At 51.6% G+C, this 21,132-nt stretch overlaps 1 protein-coding gene across 1 annotated transcript in view; it reads left to right on the top strand.

The window, feature by feature from the left end:
• The first annotated feature begins 503 nt into the window (after nucleotides 1-503).
• LOC140739099 (magnesium transporter NIPA2-like) overlaps nucleotides 504-21,132 on the top strand; it is a 33,649-nt gene continuing 13,020 nt past the window's right edge. The window contains exons 1-3 of the mRNA XM_073067052.1: nucleotides 504-701; nucleotides 12,977-13,204; nucleotides 17,256-17,312. Coding sequence (XP_072923153.1) covers nucleotides 677-701; nucleotides 12,977-13,204; nucleotides 17,256-17,312 — 310 coding nt within the window. The 5' untranslated portion in view covers nucleotides 504-676. The remainder of the gene's footprint in view (nucleotides 702-12,976; nucleotides 13,205-17,255; nucleotides 17,313-21,132) is intronic.

Below are 21,132 nucleotides of genomic sequence, written 5' to 3'. Positions count from 1 at the left end.
TCAGGACTAGGACTGCCTGACTGGGTAACAGCTTCTTCCCCCGGGCTGTGAGACGAGTGAATAGCCGGCAACCTCCGACCTCTGGTCACTCGGACCGCGAGCTGTTCACTGTTTACCGGTGCTGTGCACTGCATGCATTTTGAATTATATTTTATTCATTTATTGACGGCAATATTTTGTTTTATGTGCTGTGTGATATGTTTTGTGGGTGCACCGTGGTCCGGAGGAGCGTTGTTTCGTTTGGCTGTACAGACAGATGTCAGTAATCTTGAGTGGGTTGGTGGCCGGAGTTTGTAAAAGCCCGGAGGGGCTGCGGGGTTACACTGACCGGACCCCCACCACCCCCTCCCTCTTCCTGTGCTGTGATGGAAAAGCTTTCCCATTCTTGGCGGCTCCGTTTCCGTGTTCTGGTTGAAACCTGAATCCGGTTGCTCCTGCTCCCGGGAGGTGGGGCTGCCCCGGAGCCGCAGAACCTGTTCTGTCTGTACCCTGGGAGGGGCGGAGAGCGTAACCAGAGGAGGTGACACATCGCTGGCCCTTCTCGGGGCGGGCACTGACCGTGATACGGCGTCCGGACACAGGCAGCACGACTCCTGCCCGGACCGGACCGGCGCCCCACTGCCCCGGCTCACGGGAGGTTATCTCGGGGCGAGAGGAGGAGGAGGCGGCGGCGGACATGGAAGAGGCCAACTGCTCGGAAGGTGAGTGTTGGACAGCCGTGTGGAGATCCGGAGGAGAGTGGAGGAAGAGGCGGGTAAGGCTGAAGGTGAGAGAGATGGAGGTGGAGAGGGTGAGGGGGTCGATCAGTGTCGGATCGGACGGCCAGCTGGTTTCCGCTCCAGCCTGGACGGACAACAATCCGCCGCTTGGACCGATTGCTTGGAAAGTGCTTTTGCCGAACTCGGTAAACCGAGTCTGCAGGGAGAATCCAGACCGGGATATTATGACCACCCCCTCCCTCACTCCTACTCCCCCCTCCCTCACCCCATCGCTCCTCCTCCACCTCCTCTGTCCCCTTCTTTCTCACCCCACCCCCTCTCCCTCCCTCACACTTCACCCTCTCCCCCTCTCCTCGTCTTCCAATGAAATTTAACCACTGGTGAGTTTTCTTCGTGTTTGCCTATCAGTTTGTTGGGTCCATGATAGATCTTTGTTGCCATTCCAGGCCTCTACCCCCAGCCATCGCTCCCAGTGTGCGTAGCCTCACACAGATTAGGCTGAAATTCCATCTGCCCAATCTACCAACAGATCGATGTCGTTCTGTACCCAAAGCTATTCTCTCTGTCAACAAACCATTCATTTTCACGTAATCTTCAGAACTACTAATCACACCTCCTACACTCAGATCCACGGAGTTAACGCACTTAGCAACAAGGAAACCTCATATACCAGGTGTCTGGTCACCCAGCAGCCCTCTACCTTCAGAATCAGGTTTGATATCAAACAACAGAAAATCTGCAGAGGTCCAAACAACATACACAAAATGCTGAAGGAACTCAGCAGGCCAGGCAGCATCTGTGGAAAAGAGTTACAGGCCGAGACCCTTCATCAGGACTGGAAAAAAGATGAGGAGTCAGAGTAAGGGAGGGGAGGGGAGGAAGAAACACAAAGTGATAGGTGAGAGGTTCCCTTTGCCCTCACCTCCCATAAAACCAGCACATAATTCTGCCATCTCCACCGGGATCCCACCACCAAGCACATCTTTCCCTTCCTTCCCCACTTTCTGCTTCCCGCAGGGATCACTCCCGATCTGACTCCCTTGTCCATTCATCCCTGCCCACTGATCTCCCTCCTGGCACTTATCCTTGCAAATAGAACAAGTGCCTCACCTGCCCCAATACCTCCTCCCTCACTACCATTCTAGGCCCCAAACAGTCCTTCCAGGTGAGGCGACACTTCACCTTTGAATCTGCTGGGGTCATCTACTGTGTCCAGTGCTCCCGGTGTGGCCTCCTGTATATCGGTGAGACCCGATGTAGATTGAGAGACAGCTTCGCCGAGCATCTATGCTCCGTCTGCCAGAAAAAAGCGGTATCTCCCAGTGTCCACCCATTTTAATTCCACTTCCCATTCCCATTCCGATATGTCTGTCCATAGGCTCCTCTACTGTCGGGATGAGACCACACTCAGGTTGGAGGAACAACAGGCTCCATGACAGCTTCTTTCTCTAGGTCATCAAACTGATTAATTCACGCTGATGCCGTTGAATTTCTATGCTGTATTGACTGTCCTGTTGTACATAATATTTATTACAAATTATAAACGTTGTACTATAAACTGCACATTGCACATTTAGACAGAGATGTAACGTAAAGATTTTTACGCCTCATGTATGTGAAGGATGGAAGAAATAAAGTCAATTCAATTCATTTAAACACCTTGTACTCCATCTGGGAAGCCTGATGGCATGATCATCGATTTCTCAAACTTCCGGGAATTTCCCTGCACTCCACCCCATCTCCTTCACCATTCCCCATTCCTGTTTCACTCTCTCACCTTACCTGTTTACCTGTCCACCACCTTGTCTCCTTGCCTGCCCAACACCTCATCTGCTTACCTGCCCATCACCTCATCTGCTTACCTGCCCATCACCTCATCTGCTTACCTGTCCACCACCTCGTCTCCTTGCCTGCCCAACACCTCATCTGCTTACCTGTCCACCACCTCGTCTCCTTGCCTGCCCATCACCTCATCTGCTTACCTGTCCACCACCTCGTCTCCTTGCCTGCCCAACACCTCATCTGCTTACCTGCCCATCACCTCATCTGCTTACCTGCCCATCACCTCATCTGCTTACCTGCCCATCACCTCATCTGCTTACCTGCCCATCACCTCATCTGCTTACCTGTCCATCACCTCGTCTCCTTGCCTGCCCAACACCTCATCTGCTTACCTGTCCACCACCTCGTCTCCTTGCCTGCCCATCACCTCATCTGCTTACCTGTCCACCACCTCATCTCCTTACCTGCCCATCACCTCATCTGTTTACCTGCCCATCACCTCATCTGCTTACCTGCCCATCACCTCATCTGCTTACCTGCCCATCACCTCATCTGCTTACCTGCCCAACACCTCATCTGCTTACCTGCCCAACACCTTATCTGCTTACCTGCCCATCACCTCATCTGCTTACCTGCCTACCACCTCCCTCTGGTGCTCCTCCCCCTTCCCTTTCTTCCATGGCCTTCTATCCTCTCATATCAGATTTTCTCCTTCTCCAGCCCTTTATCTCTTTCACCTATCAAATGCCCAGCTCTTTACTTCACCTCCCTACCCTACCCCCGCCCCTCTCGGTTTCACCTATCACCTTGGGTTTCTCCCTCTCCTCTGTCCCACCTTCTAACTCTGACTCCTCATCTTTTTTTCTCTCCAGTCCTGATGAAGGGTCTTGGCCTGAAATGTCAATTTTGCTCTTTTCCATAGATGCTGCCTGACCTGCTGAGCTTCTCCAGCATCTTGTGTGTTCACTGGCCTATAATTATAATTACCTGGTTACACATACAAATTGCTGGAGGAACTCAGCATGTCATGGCTACGTCTATAGAGGGAAATGAACAGTTGACGTTTTGAGCTGAGACTCTTCATCAGGACTTGGCCCAAAACATTAACTGTTTATTCCTCTCCGTAGACGTTGCCTGACCTGTGGAGTTCCTCCAGCATTTTGTGCGTGTTGCTCTAGATTTCCAGTATCTGCAGAATTTCTTGTGGTTTTGAATTACCTGTTTTCTCTGTGGCTCTTATTGAGCAAAGGGACAGGATTTCCTGTCCTCCGGTCACTGACTTCTCACCTGCGGTCAGCAGATATTAAAAAATCTCCCTCTCCGTCCCTTGGCAGTCTGGGCTCAACTCATCAGACCCGGTGGATCCACCTGTATTGAACTTGTTAAGCAGGTTAAGACCTACAAGTATCTGGGAGTACAGTTAGACGAGAAGCTAGACTGGACTGCCAACACAGATGCCTTGTGCAGGAAGGCACAGAGTCGACTGTACTTCCTTAGAAGGTTGGCGTCATTCAATGTTTGTAGTGAGATGCTGAAGATGTTCTATAGGTCAGTTGTGGAGAGCGCCCTCTTCTTTGTGGTGGCGTGTTGGGGAGGAAGCATTAAGAAGAGGGACGCCTCACGTCTTAATAAGCTGGTAAGGAAGGCGGGCTCTGTCGTGGGCAAAGTACTGGAGAGTTTAACATTGGTAGCTGAGAGAAGGGCGCTGAGTAGGCTACGGTCAATTATGGATAACTCTGAACATCCTCTACATAGCACCATCCAGAGACCGAGAAGCAGTTTCAGCGACAGGTTACTATCGATACAATGCTCCTCAGACAGGATGAAGAGGTCAATACTCCCCAATGCCATTAGGCTTTACAATTCTACCGCCAGGACTTAAGAACTTTTTAAAAGCTATTATTAATGCTTTTTGAGATAGTGATTTAGATGCATATCATATTTTTTACTGAGTTAAGTATTGTATGTAATTAGTTTTGCTACAACAAGTGTATGGGACATTGGAAAAAAAGTTGAATTTCCCCATGGGGATGAATAAAGTATCTATCTATCTATCTATCTATCTATCTATCTATCTAGTAGTTTCTCCTTTTAAATCTCAACATGCTCTAGAATTTCACCACCACACCTTCCCCAGAGTTCTCCAACAAGAATAGTTTCCTGCTTAGAGAATGGGGCCGAGATGTGTTAATGTAACCTCTTGCCCATTGTTTCTTCCTTTGGTTGCAGACGATCTCCTCTTACCTTCTTACTTTTGATATACTTAGACTCAAAGAATTATAGAAATAAACCTTTGAGCCATCTAGTCCATGCCAAGCTATTGCCTTGCCTGGACCCGAGCCCTCCATACCCCTCCCTTCTATGTACCTATCCAATTTTCTCTTAAATGTTGAATTGAACCCACATCCCCCACTTCCACTGGCAGCTTGTTCCACTCGCTCACCGAGCTCTGAATGAAGAAGTTCCCCCTCAGGTTCCCCTTAACCTTTTCACCTTTCATCCTTAACCCATGACCTCTATTATTGTTGGTATTCATTTCAAGAGGACTAGTATATAAAAGCAGGGATGTAAAGTTGAGACTTTACAAAGCACTGGTGAGACCTCACTTGGAGAATTGTGAGCAGATTCTTATCTTAGAAAGGATGTGCTGAAACTGGAGAGGGTTCAAAGAAGGTTCATGAAAATGATTCCAGGATTGAACAACTTGTCAAAAGAAAAGGGTTTAATGGCTCTGGGATTGTTTTCACTAGAACTCAGAAGAATGAGGGGTGATCTCATTGAAACCTATAGAATGGTGAAAGGCCTTGATAGAGTGGATGTGGAGAGGATGTTTCCTATAGTGGGGGAGTCTAGGACCAGAGGACACAGATAGAGTGGACGTGGAGAGGATGTTTCCTATAGTGGGGGAGTCTAGGACCAGTGGACACAGCCTCAGAATAGAGGGGTGTCCTTTTAGAATGGAGATGAGGAGGAATCTCTTTAGCCAGAGAGTGGTGAATCTGTGGAATTCTTTGCCACGGGCAGCTGTGGAGGCCAAGTCTTTATGTATATAAGGCAGAGGTTGATAGATTCTTAAGGGGTCAGGTCATTGAGGGATTTGGGAGAAGGCAGGAGATTGAGGCTGAGAGGAAAATTTGATTGTCCATGATGAAATGACAAAGCAGACCCAGTGGGCCAAATGGACTAATTCTGCACCTATATTTTATGGTCTCATGTACAGTATGTCTCAATTTTCAACCCTGAGATTAACTTTCTTATGGGCATACAAAGCAAATGCGAAGAAACACAACAGAATCTGTGGAAGTCCTGTGGTGAACTAGATATACCTGTCTGGACTGCTCCTGTGGCTCCTCCCACAGACCCCTCAGCGTGAGTTATTGATGGTGCATCAAGTCCACACCCAACAAGACAGAAAAACAACCGGTGTGCAAAAGACAACAAACTATGCAAATACAGTAATAATAATAACTGCAATATTCAGTGACGTGGTGACTGAAGTTATCTCACTGGTTCAAGACCCTGGTGGTTGAGGGGTAGTGACTGTTCCTGAAGCTGGTGGTGTGGGTCCTGAGGCTCCTGTACCCTCCTCCTCAATTGCAGCAGTGAGAAGAGAGCATGGCCTGGGTGGTGGGGGTCCCTGATGAGGGATGCTGTTTTCCTGTGAAAGCACTCCTTGTAGATGTGCTCAGTGGTGGGGAGGGCTTTACCCGTGATAGACTGGGCTGCATCCAGTACTTTTTGTAGGATTTTCTGTTCAAGGGCATTGGTATTTCCATATTAGGCTGTGATGCATTCAGTCAATATTCTCTCCACTACCTATCTATAGAACTTTTTCAAAGGTTTAGATGTCACGTTGAATATTTACAAACTTCTCAGGAAGCAGAGGTGTCGTCATTCCTCCTTTGTGATTTCTTTTATGTGCTGGGCCCAGGAAAGGTCCTCCAAACCGAGGAATGTAAAGTTATTGACCATCTGCACCTCTGATCCTCCGGTGAGGACTGGCTCACTGGGTCGCTCATCCTGAGATCAATAGTCAGCTTCTTGGTTTTGCTGACGTTGAGTGAGAGGTTGTTGCTGTGGCGCCACTCAGCCAGATTTTCAATCTTCTTCCTATATGCTGACTCGTCACCACCTTTGATTTGGCCAATAAAGGGTTGTCATCGGCAGATTTAAATATGGCATTGGAGCTGTGCTAAGCCTCACAGTCATAAGTATAACGTGAGTAGAGCAGAGAGCTAAGCACACAGCCTTGTGCACCTGTGCTGAGGGAGATCATGGAGGAGATGTTGTTGCCAATCCAAACTGACTGGGGTCTGCAAGTGAGGAAATTGAGGCCAAGGTCTTGAAGCTTATTGATTAGTTTTGAGAGCATCTTGATGTACACATCTTTGCTCTCCAGATGTTCAGGGCTGAGTGGAGCCAGTGAGATGGTTTCTGTTGTACCGGTCCCATGAAGCCCTGCTGGGACGATCTACCTCCTTGTTTGGAAGCACTTAAAAAATTCCACCCCTTCTAAGCCTTTCACATGAAGTTAATGTTGAGGAAGTTGAAACCCAAGCACTCTGTCCTGATGATCCATTGATATACAGTCCTCTCCATCTCCTGCTGATGGGCAAGAAGCCTGTAGTGATCATTCCCTTTTTTGTTCCTGAACTCTATCCATGTGGCCTCGTTTGAAGACATATCTAGGACATCGTGCCTCCTAATTGCAGTAAATCAATATCCCCCACCCCACCTTCCCTAACACCCCCCTCCCCAGACTTTCCTCGAGCCAGCTTCCGCTCCACCTCTCCTTCAACCCGTTTACTCACAGCCAGCCAGCACTGTATGTCATGAAATTCGTTTTGTGGCAGCAGTATATTGCAAAATATAAATAATAAAAAATATATAAATTCAAATGACAAAATACACAGTATATAAAAATTATATCAGTAGTGCAAACAGAGCAAAAACAAAATCAGGGAGTGTACTTGGGTTCAGAAAACTGACGTTTGAGGGGAAGAGGCTTCCATCTTCCTTTCCAGTCCTGACGAAGGGTCTCGGCTGTTTATTCCCTTCCATAGATCCTGCCTGCCTTGCTGAGTTCCTCCAGCATTTTGTGTGTGTGCTCACAATGCCACCTCACCTTTCACATGCCCAAGCCACTCCTGAGAGTTCTATACCTAGGGGTGTTGTGTTGCAAATCCTGCCTGACGTCTCAGTAACAACAACATCACATTGTAATGTACACATCCACCCTCTCATTCATCAGCCTTGTCATCATTCTGAGGAGACTGGAGGGAAGTATGGGGTGATGTCAGAAGTAGAGTTTTTACACGAAGTGGCGTGTCTGTGGAAAGTGCTGCCAGGGCTGGTGTTCGACACGTAGAACAGAGTCTCAGACAGGCACGTGGGTGAAGGAAAAATGGAGGACTATGTGGGAGGGAAGGGTTAGGTTGATCTGGGAGTAAGTAAAAGGTTTGGCACTACTTTGTGGGCTGAAGGGCCTGTACTGTGCTGTAATGTTCTAACAATCAGATTTCTAACATTAAATTTGATGCAATTTGGCTTTGCATTCCTCCCATGTGCCCGATCACGCCCATGTCCGCCTGATCACGCTCACGTCTGCCCAATCACGCCCATGTCCACCCGAGCATGCCTGCTGGGCTGACTTAGTATTCCCTCTATATGTGACTGTAAATGTAAAGCCTTGCCAAAAGCATCGGTAAACCTCCTGGTAAAGGATGGTGGATCAGGCACAGTTGAAGTGTAACTGTTGCACATTTGCACAGATAACTGACCTGCTGTGGTATGTGAGCAGTCGCCTGGAGCCAAGATACCCTATTACTCTGGGACGGTACAGGGAGATAAGGGAATGGATCAGATGGGACAGGAGAGAGGGTGACTGGCCACCATAAACCTTTAAGCAAAGTTCATAGTTCAAAGTAAAACTTATTATTAAAATATATACTCTTTTCTTTTCTAAAATATATACTCTTTTCTTTCCTCTTAAGCCCATCACCCCTACTGGGGAACAGGCCACCAAATGCAGCTTGCCAAAGCCCTGTGTCCTGATCCAAAGGTCAACTGGCCTGAGGCACTGCTTTCACCACACAATGTCGTGTGTCTTCCAGGCGAAGATCCTTCTTCTCCCAGGGATGGGGTCTTTGGACCTTCTGTTGATGTTTCTGTAGCTCTGGGTTGTTGCTAAGCCCATACTAATCCTCCTCCTCCCACAGCTGGGCTTGGGAAGTCCATCATTGCCGGAGTACAAGGTATTCTACCTTGGAATTCATTTTCATGCCGGCACTTACAGGGAAATGAAAAAATACAACAGAATTCATGAAAATAAACGACATAAACAAAGACTGACAAACAACAAATGTGTATAAGGAGATAGATTGTCCAGATACAGGAAAGAAACAAATAATAATCATAAATAAATAATAATATGAACGTGTGATGTCGAGTCCTTGAAAGTGAGTCTGTAGATTGTGGATTCTGTTCGGTGTCGGGGTGAGGGAAGTTACGCATGCTGGTTCAATAGCCTGATAGTTCAGGGGTAATAACTGTTCTCAAACTTGGTGGTGTGAGTTCTGAGGCTCCTGTAGCTCCTGCCCAGTGGTAGAAGCGAGAAGAGAGGATGGCTTCAGTGGTGGGGTTCCTTGATGATTGATGTTGCTTTCCTGTGACGACACTCCACGTAGATGTGTCCAGTGGTGGTGAAGGCTTTACCCATGATGGACTGAGCTGTATTCACCACATCAAACCTGCATCGATAGATGCGACCGGTCAGGACAGGCTCCAACCTGCATCGATAGATGTGACCGGTCAGGACACGCTCCAAACTGCAACGATAGATGCGACCGGTCAGGACACGCTCCAACCTGCATCGATAGATGCGACCGGTCAGGACACGCTCCAACCTGCATCGATAGATGCGACCGGTCAGGACACGCTCCAACCTGCATCGATAGATGCCACCGGTCAGGACACGCTCCAATCTGCATCGATAGATGCGACCGGTCAGGACACGCTCCAACCTGCATCGATAGATGCCACCGGTCAGGACACGCTCCAACCTGCATCGATAGATGCCACCGGTCAGGACATGCTCCAACCTGCATCGATAGATGCGACCGGTCAGGACACGCTCCAACCGGCATCGATAGATGCGACCGGTCAGGACACGCTCCAACCTGCATCGATAGATGCGACCGGTCAGGACATGCTCCAATCTGCATCGATAGATGCGACCGGTCAGGACACGCTCCAACCGGCATCGATAGATGCGACTGGCAGGACACGCTCCAACCTGCATCGATAGATGCGACCGGTCAGGACACGCTCCAACCTGCATCGATAGATGCGACCGGTCAGGACACGCTCCAATCTGCATCGATAGATGCCACCGGTCAGGACACGCTCCAATCTGCATCGATAGATGCCACCGGTCAGGACACGCTCCAACCGGCATCGATAGATGCGACCGGTCAGGACACGCTCCAACCGGCATCGATAGATGCGACCGGTCAGGACACGCTCCAACCGGCATCGATAGATGCGACCGGTCAGGACACGCTCCAACCGGCATCGATAGATGCGACCGGTCAGGACACGCTCCAACCTGCATCGATAGATGCGACCGGCAGGACACGCTCCAACCTGCATCGATAGATGCGACCGGTCAGGACACGCTCCAACCTGCATCGATAGATGCGACCGGTCAGGACATGCTCCAACCGGCATCGATAGATGCCACCGGTCAGGACACGCTCCAACCTGCATCGATAGATGCGACCGGCAGGACACGCTCCAACCTGCATCGATAGATGCGACCGGCAGGACACGCTCCAACCTGCATCGATAGATGCGACCGGCAGGACACGCTCCAACCTGCATCGATAGATGCGACCGGCAGGACACGCTCCAACCTGCATCGATAGATGCGACCGGTCAGGACACGCTCCAATCTGCATCGATAGATGCCACCGGTCAGGACACGCTCCAACCTGCATCGATAGATGCGACCGGTCAGGACACGCTCCAACCTGCATCGATAGATGCGACCGGTCAGGACACGCTCCAATCTGCATCGATAGATGCGACCGGTCAGGACACGCTCCAACCTGCATCGATAGATGCGACCGGTCAGGACACGCTCCAATCTGCATCGATAGATGCCACCGGTCAGGACACGCTCCAACCTGCATCGATAGATGCGACCGGTCAGGACACGCTCCAACCGGCATCGATAGATGCGACCGGTCAGGACACGCTCCAATCTGCATCGATAGATGCCACCGGTCAGGACACGCTCCAACCTGCATCGATAGATGCGACCGGTCAGGACACGCTCCAACCGGCATCGATAGATGCGACCGGTCAGGACACGCTCCAACCGGCATCGATAGATGCGACCGGTCAGGACACGCTCCAACCTGCATCGATAGATGCGACCGGTCAGGACACGCTCCAACCGGCATCGATAGATGCGACTGGCAGGACACGCTCCAACCGGCATCGATAGATGCGACCGGTCAGGACACGCTCCAATCTGCATCGATAGATGCGACCGGTCAGGACACGCTCCAACCTGCATCGATAGATGCGACCGGTCAGGACACGCTCCAACCTGCATCGATAGATGCGACTGGCAGGACACGCTCCAACCTGCATCGATAGATGCGACCGGTCAGGACACGCTCCAATCTGCATCGATAGATGCGACCGGTCAGGACACGCTCCAACCTGCATCGATAGATGCGACCGGTCAGGACACGCTCCAACCTGCATCGATAGATGCGACTGGCAGGACACGCTCCAACCTGCATCGATAGATGCGACCGGTCAGGACACGCTCCAACCTGCATCGATAGATGCGACCGGTCAGGACACGCTCCAACCTGCATCGATAGATGCGACCGGTCAGGACACGCTCCAACCTGCATCGATAGATGCGACCGGTCAGGACACGCTCCAACCTGCATCGATAGATGCGACCGGTCAGGACACGCTCCAACCGGCATCGATAGATGCCACCGGTCAGGACACGCTCCAACCTGCATCGATAGATGTGACCGGTCAGGACACGCTCCAACCTGCATCGATAGATGCCACCGGTCAGGACACGCTCCAACCTGCATCGATAGATGCGACCGGTCAGGACACGCTCCAACCTGCATCGATAGATGCGACCGGTCAGGACACGCTCCAACCTGCATCGATAGATGCGACCGGTCAGGACACGCTCCAACCTGCATCGATAGATGCGACCGGCAGGACACGCTCCAACCGGCATCGATAGATGCGACCGGTCAGGACACGCTCCAACCTGCATCGATAGATGCCACCGGTCAGGACACGCTCCAACCTGCATCGATAGATGCGACCGGCAGGACACGCTCCAACCTGCATCGATAGATGCCACCGGTCAGGACACGCTCCAACCGGCATCGATAGATGCGACCGGTCAGGACACGCTCCAACCGGCATCGATAGATGCCACCGGTCAGGACACGCTCCAACCGGCATCGATAGATGCCACCGGTCAGGACACGCTCCAACCGGCATCGATAGATGCGACCGGTCAGGACACGCTCCAACCGGCATCGATAGATGCCACCGGTCAGGACACGCTCCAACCGGCATCGATAGATGCGACCGGTCAGGACACGCTCCAACCTGCATCGATAGATGCCACCGGTCAGGACACGCTCCAACCGGCATCGATAGATGCGACCGGTCAGGACACGCTCCAACCGGCATCGATAGATGCCACCGGTCAGGACACGCTCCAACCGGCATCGATAGATGCGACCGGTCAGGACACGCTCCAACCGGCATCGATAGATGCGACCGGTCAGGACACGCTCCAATCTGCATCGATAGATGCGACCGGTCAGGACACGCTCCAACCTGCATCGATAGATGCGACCGGTCAGGACACGCTCCAACCTGCATCGATAGATGCGACCGGTCAGGACACGCTCCAACCTGCATCGATAGATGCGACCGGTCAGGACACGCTCCAACCTGCATCGATAGATGCGACCGGTCAGGACACGCTCCAACCTGCATCGATAGATGCGACCGGTCAGGACACGCTCCAACCTGCATCGATAGATGCGACCGGTCAGGACACGCTCCAACCGGCATCGATAGATGCGACCGGTCAGGACACGCTCCAACCTGCATCGATAGATGCGACCGGTCAGGACACGCTCCAACCGGCATCGATAGATGCGACCGGTCAGGACACGCTCCAACCTGCATCGATAGATGCGACCGGTCAGGACACGCTCCAACCTGCATCGATAGATGCGACCGGTCAGGACAGGCTCCAACCGGCATCGATAGATGCGACCGGTCAGGACACGCTCCAACCGGCATCGATAGATGCGACCGGTCAGGACAGGCTCCAATTGATTTTGGTGACAAGGTGACAAGTTGACAAGGTGCTCACATCCGTTACTCCATCTCTGCTCTCTCCACAGGGGTGTCCATGGCACTGGAATGCTCCTTGGATTCCTGTCAGGAGCTGTGCAGTGCGGTCCAGGTGAACCACCCGAACGTGACGCTGGCTCACCTGCCTTCCTGGAGGGATCCAGACTTTTACATTGGCCTCGCCCTGGCCACCGTCTCCAGCATCCTGATCGGGGTCAGTGTCATCCTCAAGAAAAAGGGGCTGCTGCGGCTGGCTGGCGACGGCAGAGTTAGAGCAGGTGAGGGGGGAGTCTCTGCCTCCAGAGTGACCGTCCCCAGTGTGAGCTCCCTCAGTCCTACCCGTCCCACAGTGTGACCATCCCTCAGTACCGCCCCTCCCACAGTGTGACCATCCCTCAGTACCGCCCCTCCCACAGTGTGACCCTCCCTCAGTGTGAGCTCCCTCAGTACCGCCCCTCCCACAGTGTGACCATCCCTCAGTACCGCCCCTCCTACAGTGTGACCCTCCCTCAGTGTGAGCTCCCTCAGTACCACCCCTCCCACAGTGTGACCCCTCCCTCAGTACTGCCCCTCCCACAGTGTGACCATCCCTCAGTACCGACCCTCCCACAGTGTGACCCTCCCACAGTGTGACCCTCCCTCAGTACCGCCCCTCCCACAGTGTGACCCTCCCACAGTGTGACTCCCTCAGTACCGCCCCTCCCACAGTGTGACCCTCCCTCGGTACCGCCCCTCCCACAGTGTGAGCTCCCTCAGTACCGCCCCTCCCACAGTGTGACCCCTCCCTCAGTACCCGCCCCTCCCACAGTGTGACTCCTTCAGTACCGCCCCTCCCACAGTGTGACCCTCCCTCAGTACCCGCCCCTCCCACAGTGACCCTCCCTCAGTACCGCCCCTCCCACAGTGTGACCCCTCCCTCAGTACCGCCCCTCCCACAGTGTGACTCCCTCAGTACCGCCCCTCCCACAGTGTGACCCCTCCCTCAGTCCTACCCCTCCCACTGTGTGACTCCTTCAGTACCGCCCCTCCCACAGTGTGACCCTCCCTCAGTACCGCCCCTCCCACAGTGTGTCCCTCCCTCGGTACCACTCCTCCCACAGTGGGACCCTCCCTCACTACCACCCCTCATACAGTGTGACCCTCCCTCAGTATCACCCCTCCCACAGTGTGACCCTCCCTCGGTACCTCCCCTCCCACAGTGTGATCTTCCCTCAGTATCACCCCTCCCACAGTGTGACCCCTCCCTCAGTACCCGCCCCTCCCACAGTGTGACCCTCCCTCAGTACCGCCCCTCCCACAGTGTCACCCCTTCCTCAGTACCGCCCCCCCCCACAGTGACCCTCCCTCAGTACCGCCCCTCCCTCAGTCCTACCCCTCCCACAGTGCGACCCTCCCTCAGTACCGCCCCTCCCAGTGTGACCCTCCCTCAGTCCTACCCCTCCCACAGTGTGAGCTCCCTCAGTACCGCCCCTCCCACAGTGTGACCCTCCCTCAGTCCTACCCCTCCCACAGTGCGACCCTCCCTCAGTACTGCCCCTCCCACAGTGTGACCCTCCCTCAGTCCTACCCCTCCCACAGTGTGACCCTCCCTCAGTTCTACCCCTCCCACAGTGTGACCCTCCCTCAGTCCTACCCCTCCCACAGTGCGACCCTCCCTCAGTACCCGCCCCTCCCACAGTGTGACCCTCCCTCAGTCCTACCCCTCCCACAGTGACCCTCCCTCAGTCCTACCCTTCCCACAGTGTGACCCTCCTTCAGTACCGCCCCTCCCACAGTGACCCTCCCTCAGTCCTACCCCTCCCACAGTGTGACCCTCCTTCAGTACCGCCCCCCCACAGTGTGACCCTCCCTCAGTACCGCCCCTCCCACAGTGTGACTCTCCCTCAGTACCCGCCCCTCCCACAGTGACCCTCCCTCAGTCCTACCCCTCCCACAGTGTGACCCTCCCTCAGTACCACCCCTCCCACAGTGTGACTCTCCCTCAGTACCACCCCTCCTACAGTGTGAGCTCCCTCAGTACCACCCCTCTCACAGTGTGACCCTCCCTCAGTACCGCCCCTCCCAGTGTGACCCTCCCTCAGTACAACCTCTCCCACAGTGACCCTCCTTCAGTACCACCTCTCCCACAGTGTGACCCTCCCTCAGTCCTACCCCTCCCACAGTGTGACCCTCCCTCAATACTGCCCCTCCCACAGTGACCCTCCCTCAGTCAAACCCCTCCCACAGTGTGACCCTCCCTCAGTACCGCCCCTCCCACAGTGACCCTCCCTCAGTACCACCCTCCCACAGTGTCACCCCTCCCTCAGTACCACCCTTCCCACAGTGTGACCCCTCCCTCAGTACCCGCCCCTCCCACAGTGACCCTCCCTCAGTCCTACCCCTCCCACAGCGTGACCCTCCCACAGTGTGAGCTCCCTCAGTACCGCCCCTCCCACAGTGACCCTCCCTCAGTCCTACCCCTCCCACAGTGTGACCCTCCCTCAATACTGCCCCTCCCACAGTGGCCCTCCCTCAGTCCTACCCCTCCCACAGTGTGACCCTCCCTCAGTACCACCCCTCTCACACTGTGACGCTCCCTCAGTACCACCCTCCCACAGTGTGACCCTCCCTCAGTACCACCCCCCACAGTGTGACCCTCCCTCAGTGTGAGCTCCCTCAGTACCCGCCCCTCCCTCAGTGTGACCCTCCCTCAATACTGTCCTTTCTGTGTTGTGGTGCCTCCGTATTCCCAAGTGCAATATTCCCTGATCCTCACATTCCCTCATTGCCCAGAAGTCTCTTCTTTGTCACCTTGATCCAGAGTCTCTGTTCTCAGTAAAAAAAAAACAATATCATGGAGAGACTGTTTAAGCATGGAGTATCCCTATATCTGAACTGTTATCCAAGGACTTTGCAAACACCTCTTAACCTCCCTGCATCCAAACCGAAACCACCCCCACACTAAATCCGCTTCCCCACCTGAAACCTTAACCCAAATCTATACTCACACATCTTCCTTAACCCGAGTCACCTAGACAGAAATCAGAGGTGCAAAGGGACTTGGGAGTCCTCGTGCAGGACTCCCTGAAGGTTAATTTGCAGGTTGAGTCAGTGGTGAGGAATGCCAATGCAATGTTAGCATTCATTTTGAGAGGACCAGAATATAAAAGCAAAGATGTGATCTTAGGCTGGACTGCACTTGGAATATTGTGAGCTGATTTGGGCCCCTTATCTGAAAAAAGATGTACTGGCATTAGAGAGGGTGCAGAGGAGGATCACAAGAATGATTCTGGGAATGAAAGGGTTAATGTTTGAGGGACATCTGAAGTCTCTGGGCCTGTACTCATAGAACATAGCAATCCCTTCGGCCCACAATGTTGTGCTGACCATGTAACCTACTCTAGAAACTGCCTAGAATTTCCCTAGTGCATAGCCCTCTATTTTTCTAAGCTCTATGTACGGTACTTATCTAAGAGGCTCTTAAAAGACCCTATTGTATCCACTTCCACCACTGCAACTGGCAGTGCATTCTACACACCTACCACTCCTTGTGTGAAAAACCTACCCTTGACGCCCCCTCAGTATCTATTTCTAAAAACCTTAAAACCGTGCCCCTTTGTGTTAGCCTTTTCAGCCCCGGCTCTCCACACGGTCAATGGCCTCTCATCATCTTGTACACCTCTATCACACTGCTCCAAGGAGAAAAGGCCAAGTTCACTCAACCTACTCTCATCAGCTACGCCTCCAATCCAGGCAACATCCTTGTAAATCTCCTCTGCCCTCTCTCTACAGTATCCACAATGGAGTTTAGAAGAATGAGGAGGGATCTCATAGAAACCTATTGAATATTGAAAGGTCTACATAGAGTGGATGTGGAGAGGATGTTTTCTGTAGTGAGAGAGTCTAGGTCCAGAGGGCACAGCCTCAGAATAGAGGGATGTCCCTTTAGAACAGAAATGAGGAGGAGGAATTTCTGTAGCCAGAGGAGATAGGTCTGTGGAATTCATTGCCACAGATGGCTGTGGAGGCCAGGTCATTGGGTATATTTAAAGTAGAGGTTGATAGGTTCTTGATTCATCAGGGTGTGAAAAGTTATGGGGAGACAGCAAGGGAATGGGGTTGAGAGGGATAATATATTAGCCATGATGGAATGGCATAGCAGATATGATGGGCTGAATAGCTTCATTCTTTTCCTATGTCTTATGGTTGGAACCAAACCCCTCCCTGACACACTCCCTCACCTGAATCCCCTCCCTCTCTCACAGCTCCCAACCCTAACACCAGCACAATGACTCCCCACCACCTCGGAGTTGAGACTGAGCTTTGACCGTAGCTGTTTGTACGTTACAGGAGACGGTGGCCATGGTTACCTGAAGGACTGGATGTGGTGGGCTGGCCTGCTAACCAGTGAGTAAAAACGCTGCTGACTGTGCTTTCTTCCAGCTAATAAAAGCTGATGTGTAAGAGTTTGGAGTTCAGTTCCAGCGTCCTCTCTAAGGAGTTTGTGTATTCCTTCCCATGTGCATGCGGGTTGCCTCCGGGTGCTCTGGTTTCCTCCCACAGTCCAAAGACGTATCGGTAAATGAGTCACTGACATTAGGCTCTGGTTTAATCAGGCGGAGCGGCTCGTTGTACAGGAAGGGCCTGTTCTGTGCTGTGTTTCTAAATGATTAAAATAAAATGAATGTTTTTCCAGATGTAATGCAGCAAAAAACCACAGGATAATAATTTAAAACCGGGTCAAGAACCTTCATCGGGACGGGAAAGGAATAGGGACGGCACCAGAATAAGAAGATTGGGGGAGAGGAAGGTGACAGGTGAAGCCAGGCGCGTGGGAAAGGTGAGGAGCTGCAGAGGAAGGAATCGGAGAGTGGAACACAAGAGGGAGGGAAGGAAGAGGGACCCGGGGAAGCTGATCGGCCAGTGAGGAGGAGAAAAGGGCTGAAAGAGGACCAGAATAAGGAATGGAAAAAGAGAGGTGGGGGGGAAGCTAGCTGGCAGTTCGGGAAATCGATGTTCCTGCCATCAGGCTGGAGGCTACCAGCCAGAATACAAGGTGTTGCTCCTTCACGCTGAGCGTGGCCTCACCTTGGCACAAGAGGAGTCCGTGGACTGACATGTCGGAACAGGAATTCTGCTTTTTGCTGATGGAGGGGAAGTGCTTGACAAAGGTGTCCCCCAATTTACATCGGGTCTCAGCAATGTAGGGCAAGCTGCACTGTGAGCAGCAACGATAGACAACTCCGACAGACTCACAGGCGAAGTGTTTCCTCTCCGAGTGGAGGCGAGTGGGCAGATGCTTGCAGGGATAGGTGCAGGAGGGAGATTGGTAGGTACAATACATAGGATAGCTTATACACACGGATTGATTGTGTGTCCACAAAGTGATGTTAGGCACAGGAGTGTCTGTACCTAAGGTGACTCTGGCAGGAAATGCTGTTGTTGAATGTAGACTCTCCCTCCAAAGGCGTAACATCCTCTCCTCGTCCACTCTATCAGTGGATGCAATGAGATTGCCTCATTCTTTGCTGCCTGTCTTGGGCGACGTGGCGTGGTTGTGTCCCGGTTAGTGTAATGCATTACAGTGCCAGTGACCAGGGTTCAATTCCCACCAGTAACACCTTCATGCATAACCAGACAGTAATGACAGCAAGCCAAGCTGTCGATGTTCGTTCAGACATTTTCCACTCTCTGTATGAAGAGGGACGGTCCCAAGTATTGGCTGCAAAAGGGGGAGGGTTGAGCTTGCAGCTAGCAACCCCTCCCTGTAAAAACCCAGAGCTATAGAAACGCTAACTGAAGCTCCAAATACCTCGTCCCTGGGAGAGGAAGGATTTGAAAGGAGAGATGTGGCTGTTCCTGACAATGACTCTGTCAGTTCTGTCGTGCCCAAGGCTGCCCACAGGGCTGCTTGAACAAAGCTGCCTTTTCTTGCAGAGGAAATTTAATCCAGGTGTTCCTACTCAGTGAACAGGTGAGGGAAGGATCAGAAACAGCCTACTGCCCCTCCGAGTGGAATCAACGCAATGTGCGGAGGGAGGCCGAGGTCGGGAGGGGGACTGGGTGTATTGTAGGAGAGAGCACCATGGGCTCCTCCTCAGAACAGAGATGAGAAGGAGCTTCTTTAGCCAGAGGCTGATGAGTTTGTGGAATTCATCGCCACAGACGGCTCTGGAGACTGTCATCGGGTATATTTAAAATGGAGGTTGATAGGTTCTTACATAGTCAGGGTGTCAAACATTACAGAGAGAAGGCAGGATAATGGGGTTGAGAGGGATAATAAATCAGCCATGATGGAATGGAGGAGCTGATTCTTGTAATCTTATGGTTCTTCACACGGAAACCCTCAAATGCATTGTGCTGATCCTATGACATTTAATTACCTTCAATTTACTGAATTATTGAATCATGGGGGATAATATTACAGCTCACCTCGTGACACTCTGCAGCTCCAGTTCTTTGACCAGAAATACTTCTCTTCTTTGAAACTGAGGCAAATAATTTACATCTGTGACATAGGTTGCTGGATTTAAGTGAAATAATGTTACTATCCTTAATTTTTCTTGCTCCATTCAGTTTGAAATTTCTTCTTGAAGCTGTTTTCACAGTCTGGACACTTGTTGTTTTTTCAATTTAATTCAGAGCCACTTCTAAGTGGTGCTTTTAAGTGGAAGGAACTCAGGTTTGCTGGAGAGATACCTTCAACAATGGTAGGAGTGGTGAATCTCCCTGGAATGTGAAACACAAATAGTTGGGTGGGTTCACATTGTTCAGACTGCCAGCAGGGACAGAGAGAAATTCTTCCTGCTGTTTGGAGTGTCTGGGACGAGGAGTAATAATCTACACATTCCGGTCAGATATTTTAGGAATGCATTTATGGAACTCTTTCTCACAGTGAGTAGTAGAAAATTTATCCCACTGTTTTTCAAAGTTTAAAAAGTTTGAAGTAAATTTATTACCAAAGTACTTGTACATATATGTCATCATATACAACCCTGAGATTCATTTTCTTGTGGGCATTCATAGTAAATACAAAGAAACAACAAAAAGCAAGCAAAATAATAATAATAAATATCGAGAACATGCGATGAAGCATCCTTGAAACTGAGTGCATATGTTGTGGGAAGTGTTCAGTGATAGGGTGAGAGAAGTTAAACCCTTTGGTTCAAGAGGTCGATGGTTGAGGGGTAGTAACTGGTGGTGGGGGGTTTGTTCCTTCATAATGGATGCTACTTTCTAATGAAGGATATGGGGCACTACCTACCACACAGAGAATTGTAGAAAAGTGCATCTCCTTCCCACTGTTTGTGGTTGGTGAGAGAGATAAATATGGAATTGAAATTGGTTTATTATTGTCACATCTACTGAAATACAGCGAGAACTTTCCTTGCATTGTCAAGTCAAGTCAAGTAATAATAAATAATAAACAAGACAATAGGCTCAGTAGAGGGCAGTAAGTTGGTGTCAGTCCAGTCTCTGGGTATTGAGGAGTCTGATAGCTTGGGGGAAGAAACTGTTGCATAGTCTGGTCGTGAGAGCCCGAATGCTTCGGTGCCTTTTCCCAGATGGCAGGAGGGAGGAGAGTTTGTATGAGGGGTGCGTGGGGTCCTTCATAATGCTGTTTGCTTTGTGGATGCAGCGTGTAGTGTAAATGTCCGTGATGGCAGGAAGAGAGACCCCGATGATCTTCTCAGCTGACCTCACTATCCGCCGCAGAGTCTGAGCTCCGAGATGGGCAATTTCCAAACCAGGCAGTGATGCAGTTGCTCAGGATGCTCTCAATACAACCCCTGTAGAATGTGATGAGGATGGGGGGTGGGAGATGGACTTTCCTCAGCCTTTGCAGAAAGTAGAGACGCTGCTGGGCTTTCTTTGCTATGGAGCTGGTGTTGAGGGACCAGGTGAGATTCTCCGCCAGATGAACACCAAGAAATTTGGTGCTCTTCACGATCTCTACCGAGGAGCTGTCGATGTTCAGCGGAGAGTGGTTGCTCTGTGCCCTCCTGAGGTCAACAACCATCTCTTTTGTTTTGTTCACATTCAGAGACAGGTTGTTGGCTCTGCACCAGTCCGTTAGCTGCTGCACCTCCTCTCTGTAAGCTGACTCGTTGTTCTTGCTGATGAGACCCACCACGGTTGTGTCAACGGCGAACTTGATGATATGGTTCGAGCTGTGTGTTGCAGCACAGTCGTGGGTCAGCAGAGTGAACAGCAGTGGACTGAGCAC

Source organism: Hemitrygon akajei, chromosome 15 (genome assembly GCF_048418815.1).
Source record: "Hemitrygon akajei chromosome 15, sHemAka1.3, whole genome shotgun sequence".
In the NCBI taxonomy this organism is placed as follows: Eukaryota; Metazoa; Chordata; class Chondrichthyes; order Myliobatiformes; family Dasyatidae; genus Hemitrygon; species Hemitrygon akajei.
The sequence above is the reverse complement of the archived record's forward strand: the minus strand, read 5'-3'. Positions and strand labels throughout refer to the sequence as shown.